The sequence below is a fragment of the Oncorhynchus mykiss genome, chromosome 9, assembly GCF_013265735.2.
Source record: "Oncorhynchus mykiss isolate Arlee chromosome 9, USDA_OmykA_1.1, whole genome shotgun sequence".
Lineage (NCBI taxonomy): Eukaryota > Metazoa > Chordata > Actinopteri > Salmoniformes > Salmonidae > Oncorhynchus > Oncorhynchus mykiss.
The window spans coordinates 6,194,650-6,202,149 of record NC_048573.1 but is presented as its reverse complement, the minus strand read 5'-3'; the positions used below and the strand labels follow the sequence as shown (position 1 = coordinate 6,202,149).

The 7,500-nt window shown below is 51.7% G+C and overlaps 1 protein-coding gene across 1 annotated transcript in view; it reads right to left on the bottom strand.

Annotated features, from left to right (window-relative positions):
* The window catches only part of mark2b (MAP/microtubule affinity-regulating kinase 2b), a 71,899-nt gene that overhangs the window by 63,130 nt on the left and 1,269 nt on the right, over nt 1-7,500 (bottom strand). Inside the window, exons 2-7 of the mRNA XM_036989237.1 lie at nt 6,979-7,133; nt 6,821-6,877; nt 3,126-3,362; nt 1,918-2,037; nt 890-989; nt 667-779 (exon numbers count right to left, since the gene is read on the bottom strand). Coding sequence (XP_036845132.1) covers nt 667-779; nt 890-989; nt 1,918-2,037; nt 3,126-3,362; nt 6,821-6,877; nt 6,979-7,133 — 782 coding nt within the window. The remainder of the gene's footprint in view (nt 1-666; nt 780-889; nt 990-1,917; nt 2,038-3,125; nt 3,363-6,820; nt 6,878-6,978; nt 7,134-7,500) is intronic.

Genomic DNA, 7,500 nt, shown 5'->3' with positions numbered 1-7,500 from the left:
ACAGACACAGAGAGAGAAAGAGAGAGACAGAGAGAGAAAGAGAGACAGAGAGAGAGACACAGAGAGAGAAAGAGAGAGACAGAGAGAGAGAGAGAGAGACACAGAGAGAGACAGAGACACGGAGAGAGAGAGAGAGAGACAGAGAGAGAGACACCAAGAAACACAGAGTATATGTGAGTGTGTGTATCTGTGTACTTCGTGGTTTGTGTAGTCCACTAGTAGTGTGTGTGTGTGTGTACACCTCGTGGTTTGTGTAGTCCAGTAGTAGTGTGTGTATATGTGTGTGTGTGTGTACACACCTCGTGGTTTGCGTAGTCCAGTAGTAGTAGTGTGTGTGTGTACACCTCGTGGTTTGTGTAGTCCAGTAGTAGTGTGTGTGTGTGTGTGTGTGTGTATACACCTCGTGGTTTGTGTAGTCCAGTAGTAGTGTGTGTGTGTGTGTACACCTCGTGGTTTGTGTAGTCCAGTAGTAGTGTGTGTGTACACCTCGTGGTTTGTGTAGTCCAGTAGTAGTGTGTGTGTGTGTGTGTGTGTGTGTGTGTGTGTGTTTGTGTGTGTACACCTTGTGGTTTGTGTAGTCCAGTAGTAGTAGTAGTAGTAGTAGTAGTAGTAGTAGTAGTGTGTGTGTGTGTGTGTGTGTGTGTGTGTGTGTGTGTGTGTGTACACCTCATGGTTTGTGTAGTCCAGTAGTAGATACGTGGCCATGACTTCGTTGTATTTCTGGTTGACCAGCGAGTCCTGCACCTCCTCCATGGAGTAACCCATCTGAATCATGATCTCTATTCACACACACACACACACACACACACACACACACACTAGTATTATACAGTACATACGATGATAGAAACGTATAAGAGCAATTTGAGGCTGGTGTTTCAGAGTCTACCTGTTCTCTTGGGGTCCTTGTAGTCAGGCATGGGCTCTATGTACGGTTTCAACTCTTCCTCTTCATGACCCACATTCATCCACCTATCCTTCATTATCTGCTGCTGGGGGGAAGAGGGGAGGAGAGGAGGAGGAGAGGAAGAGGAGGAGAGAAGAGAGAGGAGAGGAAGAGGAGGCAGAGAGAGGAGGAGAGGAAGAGAAGAGGAGGAAGAGAGAGGAGGAGAGGAAGGGGAGGAGGAGAGAGGAGCAGAGGGAGAGAAGGGGGGAAGAGAGGAGGAGAGGAAGAGGAGGAGGAGAGGAAGAGAGGAAGAGAAGAGGAGGAAGAGAGAGAGGAAGAGAAGAGGAGGAAGAGAGAAGAGGAGAGAGGAGGAGGAGGAGAAGAGGAAGAGAAGGGGGGGAGGAGAGAGGACAAGAGGAAGAGAAGGGGGGAAGAGAGGAGGAGGGGAAGAGAAGGAGAGAGGAGGAGAGGAAGAGGAGGAGGAGAGAGGAGAGGAAGAGAAGAGGAGGAAGAGAGAGGAGGAGAGGAAGAGGAGGAGGAGAGAGGAGGAGAGGAAGAGAAGGGGGAAGAGAGGAAGAGAAGGGGGGAAGAGAGGAAAGAGGAGAGAGGAGGAGAAGAAGAGGTGGGGGGAAGAGAGGCGGAGGAGGAGAGGTCGGAGGAGAGGCGGAGGAAGAGAGGCGGAGGAGAGGAAGAGAGGCAGAGAAGAGGAAGAGAGGCAGAGGAAGAGAGGCAGAGGAAGAGAGGCAGAGGAAGAGGCAGAAGAGAGGCAGAGGAGATGAGGTGAAGAGAGTAAAGGGTATAATGTAGACAGGAGGGAGAGGGAAACAGAGAGGGGAAACAGAGAGGGGAAACAGAGAGGGGAACAGAGAGGGGAACAGAGAGGGGGAACAGAGAGGGACAACTGTAGCTCACACAAAGAAAACAAGAAGTATTTAAATATTCAGGTTAGGAAACATTTTATAGCCAGGTGACATGTCAGGGGTCAAAGGTGAGTGGTCACATCGGTCAGGCGTTAAAGGTGACTGACTGACCTCCAGGCTGCCTCTCTTGGTGGGGTTGAGGATCAGGAACTTCTTCAGTAGGTTTTCACAGTCTGTTGACATGTAGAACGGAATACGGTACTTCCCCCTCAACACACGCTCTCTCAACTCCTATAGAAGGAGAGAGATGGGAGAGGTCAGAGGTCAATCTAGACATGTAGAACGGAATACGGTACTTCCCCCTCAACACGCGCTCTCTCAACTCCTATAGGGGGAGAGAGATGGGAGAGGTCAGAGGTCAATCTAGACATGTAGAACGGAATACGGTACTTCCCCCTCAACACACGCTCTCTCAACTCCTATAGAAGGAGAGAGATGGGAGAGGTCAGAGGTCAATCTAGACATGTAGAACGGAATACGGTACTTCCCCCTCAACACGCGCTCTCTCAACTCCTATAGGGGGAGAGAGATGGGAGAGGTCAGAGGTCAATCTAGACATGTAGAACGGAATACGGTACTTCCCCCTCAACACGCGCTCTCTCAACTCCTATAGGGGGAGAGAGATGGGAGAGGTCAGAGGTCAATCTAGACATGTAGAACGGAATACGGTACTTCCCCCTCAACACGCGCTCTCTCAACTCCTATAGGGGGAGAGAGATGGGAGAGGTCAGAGGTCAGTCTAGACATGTAGAACGGAATACGGCACTTCCCCCTCACCCCGCGCTCTCTCAACTCCTATAGGAGGAGAGAGATGGGAGAGGTCAGAGGTCAGACATGTAGAACAGGATAAGGTATTTCCATAGAGATAGATAGAGGACTCATCTTTGTATCTGTGCCATTATAGGGTCTGTGACAGCCTCAATGGTGCTGCCTGTGCTATCTCCATTTTAAAGTAGTACATTTTCATATTCACGATTGGCTGATCCCTCCTGATGACCCAGTTAAACATGACTCTAACATGACTTCAACCAATGAAGTTGGAAGACCCTCCCAGTTGACTACATTAAAATGGTGGAGGTCCTCAGTGGCGCTGCCCATGGTAATACTGCCTTTTGGCCACTAGAGGCCTCTAACATTCTCTATGAGTATTTCCCCCTCAACTCATATAGGGGGAGACAGAGGAGTGATTAGGGGTACAAGGTCAGGGGTTAAGGGTTAGAGGTCAGTCTGTAGAACAGAATACAGATCTCACACACACACACCTCTATGTCACCATCTCACACACCCGCCCACCCCTCCCTCCATCTCCCCACACACACCTTGAGGTTCTGTCCATCGAAGGGCAGCGACCCTGACACCAGTGTGTACAGGATGACCCCCAGGCTCCAGACGTCCACCTCGGGTCCGTCGTACTTCTTCCCCTGGAACAGCTCTGGGGCGGCGTAGGGAGGAGAACCACAGAACGTGTCCAGCTTACTGCCCATTACGAACTCATTACTGAAGCCAAAGTCTGCTATCTTGATGTTCATGTCAGAGTCCAGGAGTAGGTTCTCAGCCTGGTGGGGAGAGGAGAGAGAGAGGAAGGGAGAGAGAGGGAGAGAGAGGAGAGAGGGGGAGAGAGGAGAGAGGGGGAGAGAGGAGAGAGGGGGAGAGAGGGGAGAATGGAGAGGAGAGAGAGAGAGAGAGGAAGAGAGAGGAGAGAGGGAGAGGGAGAGAGAGGAGAGAGGGGAGAATGGAGAGGAGAGAGGGGGAGAGAGAGGAGGAGAGAGGGGGGAGAGAGAGGGGAAAGAGAGGAGAGGGGGAGAGAGAGGGGAAAGAGAGGAGAGAGGGGGAGAAAGGGGGAGAGAGGGGAAAGAGAGGAGAAAGGGGGAGAGAGAGAGGAAAGAGAGGAGAGAGGGGGAGAAAGGGGGAAGAGAGAGAGAGAGAGAGAGAGGAGAGAGGGGAGAATGGAGAAGAGAGAGAGGGGAGAGAGAGGGGAAAGAGGAGAGAGGGGGAGAAAGGGGGAAGAGAGAGGAGAGAGGGGGAGAGGGGAGAGAGCGAGAGGAAAGAGAGGAGAGAGGGGGAGAGAGGAAGGGAGAGAGAGAGAAAAGAGGAGAGAGAGAGAGGAAAGAGAGGAGAGAGGGGGAGAGAGGGGAGAGAGAGAGAGGAAAGAGGGGGAGAGAGGAAGGGAGAGAGAGAGGAAAGAGAGGAGAGAGGGGGAGAGAGGAAGGGAGAGAGAGAGGAAAGAGAGGAGAAAGAGAGGAGAGAGGGGGAGAGAGAGGAAAGAGAGGAGAAGGGGCAGACAGAGATGCACTCAGTAACATTTTTATTCTCTATGCAAAGTTTGTGTTTGTCATTTTCTAAAAAGGAAGCGAAAGAGTCCAAACATCAAACAATGAGCAGACAAATTGCCAGATCTGTTTGATGCCAGTTAGCCTGGTCCCAGATCCGTTTGATGCCAGTTAGCCTGATCCCAGATCAGTTTGATAATAGTTAGCCTGGTCCCAGATCCGTTTGATGCCAGTTAGCCTGATCCCAGATCCGTTTGATGCCAGTTAGCCTGATCCCAGATCAGTGTGATGCCAGTTAGCCTGATCCCAGATCCTTTTGATGCTAGTTAGCCTGATCCCAGATCCGTTTGATGCCAGTTAGCCTGATCCCAGATCCGTTTGATGCCAGTTAGCCTGATCCCAGATCATTTTGATGCTAGTTAGCCTGATCCCAGATCCGTTTGATGCCAGTTAGCCTGATCCCAGATCCGTTTGATGCCAGTTAGCCTGATCCCAGATCCGTTTGATGCCAGTTAGCCTGATCCCAGATCTGTTTGATGCCAGTTAGCCTGGTCCCAGATCCGTTTGATGCTAGTTAGCCTGGTCCCAGATCAGTGTGATGCCAGTTAGCCTGGTCCCAGATCCTTTTGATGCTAGTTAGCCTGATCCCAGATCCGTTTGATGCCAGTTAGCCTGATCCAGATCCGTTTGATGCTAGTTAGCCTGATCCCAGATCCTTTTGATGCCAGTTAGCCTGGTCCCAGATCCTTTTGATGCTAGTTAGCCTGGTCCCAGATCCGTTTGATAATAGTTAGCCTGGTCCCAGATCCTTTTGATGCCAGTTAGCCTGGTCCCAGATCCGTTTGATGCCAGTTAGCCTGATCCCAGATCTGTTTGATGCCAGTTAGCCTGGTCCCAGATCCGTTTGATGCCAGTTAGCCTGATCCCAGATCTGTTTGATGCCAGTTAGCCTGGTCCCAGATCCGTTTGATGCCAGTTAGCCTGGTCCCAGATCCGTTTGATGCCAGTTAGCCTGGTTTCAGATCCTTTTGATGCCAGTTAGCCTGGTCCCAGATCAGTGTGATGCTAGTTAGCCTGGTCCCAGATCTGTTTGATGCCAGTTAGCCTGATCCCAGATCCGTTTGATGCTAGTTAGCCTGGTCCCAGATCAGTGTGATGCCAGTTAGCCTGATCCCAGATCCGTTTGATGCCAGTTAGCCTGATCCGTTTGATGCCAGTTAGCCTGATCCCAGATCTGTTTGATGCCAGTTAGCCTGGTCCCAGATCCGTTTGATGCTAGTTAGCCTGGTCCCAGATCAGTGTGATGCCAGTTAGCCTGGTCCCAGATCCTTTTGATGCCAGTTAGCCTGGTCCCAGATCCGTTTGATGCCAGTTAGCCTGATCCCAGATCTGTTTGATGCCTGTTAGCCTGGTCCCAGATCCGTTTGATGCTAGTTAGCCTGGTCCCAGATCAGTGTGATGCCAGTTAGCCTGGTCCCAGATCCGTTTGTTGTCCCCCACGGCGAAATCGGGGACTGTGGATCGGTGACACGCAAGATTTTGCGAAACTTGGGTGAATGATGTGTCTTGCCATAGAGATCCGGTATTTATCAAATTACACCGATTGGCCCAAGGCGGGAGCTAAAGTACTTAAGGACTCACTAAACAGAGAACATCCCTGGTCATCCCTACTGCCTCTGATCTGGAGGACTCACTAAACAGAGAACATCCCTGGTCATCCCTACTGCCTCTGATCTGGAGGACTCACTAAACAGTGAACATCCCTGGTCATCCCTACTGCCTCTGATCTGGCAGACTCACTAAACAGAGAACATCCCTGGTCATCCCTACTGCCTCTGATCTGGAGGACTCACTAAACAGAGAACATCCCATGTCATCCCTACTGCCTCTGATCTGGAGGACTCACTAAACAGAGAACATCCCTGGTCATCCCTACTGCCTCTGATCTGGCAGACTCACTAAACAGAGAACATCCCTGGTCATCCCTACTGCCTCTGATCTGGCAGACTCACTAAACAGAGAACATCCCTGGTCATCCCTACTGCCTTTGATCTGGAGGACTCACTAAACAGAGAACATCCCTGGTCATCCCTACTGCCTCTGATCTGGAGGACTCACTAAACAGAGAACATCCCTGGTCATCCCTACTGCCTCTGATCTGGAGGACTCACTAAACAGAGAACATCCCTGGTCATCCCTACTGCCTCTGATCTGGAGGACTCACTAAACACACACGCTTCGTCTGTAAATGATGTCTGAATGTTGGAGTGAAATGATTTATACTTTTACTTTTTATGCTTAAGTACATTTTAGCAATTTCATTTACATTTGATACTTAAGTATATTTAAAACCAAATACTTTTACTCAAGTAGTATTTCACTGCCGACTACAACGCAGAGCACTATAACTTTAAACTATACACGGCAGAGCGAGGAGCAGAGAAGGCTGTGTTGCCTAGCAACAGGAAGGTGTTCTCGGCACGAGCGCTCAGCGTGAAATAGAACACGATGACATCATCAGACAAGAGACAACTCTGAACACACAGATACCGATGGGCAAGTGACTGTTAGGAGCCTGTGTAAAGGTCATAGTTCAAGCTCTTCCGGCCGTAAGCCCCCAGTTCTTAGCCCCCAGCTACTTGGTCCCCAGCTACTTGGTCCCCAGCTACTTGGTCCCCAGCTACTTGGTCCCCAGCTACTTAGCGCACACACACGCGTTATAGTGTGTAGAGGGAGAGTCTCACCTTCAGATCTCTGTGGACAATACACTTCTGGTGACAGTACTGGACTGCTGACACGATCTAAACAGGGATGGAGAAAAGGATTGAGAATGGGGAGGAGGAAAGCAAATAAACCCCATCTCTCATTCATTCATTCATACACACACACACTCGCTCCTCACCTGTCTGAATTTGGCACGCGCCTCCTTTTCTTTCATCCTCCCATGAGCGACCAGGTAATCAAACACCTCCCCTGGAGGACAGAGGAGAGGAGCGAGGGGGAGAGGAGCGAGAGGAGCGAGGGGGGAGAGGAGCGAGGGGGGAGAGGAGAGAGGGGGAGAGGAGCGAGGGGGAGAGGAGCGAGGGGGAGAGGAGAGAGGGGGAGAGGAGAGAGGGGGGATAGAAGAGGAGCGAGGGGGAAGAGGAGCGAGGGGGAGAGGAGCGAGGGGGAGAGGAGCGAGGGGGAGAGGAGCGAGGGGGAGAGGAGCGAGGGGGAGAGGAGAGAGGGGGGATAGGAGAGGAGCGAGGGGGAAGAGGAGCGAGGGGGGAGAGGAGCGAGGGGGGAGAGGAGAGGGGGGAGAGGAGAGGAGCGAGGGGGAGAGGAGCGAGGGGGGAGAGGAGCGAGGGGGAAGAGGAGAGGGGGGAGAGGAGAGGAGCGAGGGGGAGAGGAGCGAGGGGGGAGAGGAGAGGAGCGAGGGGGAGAG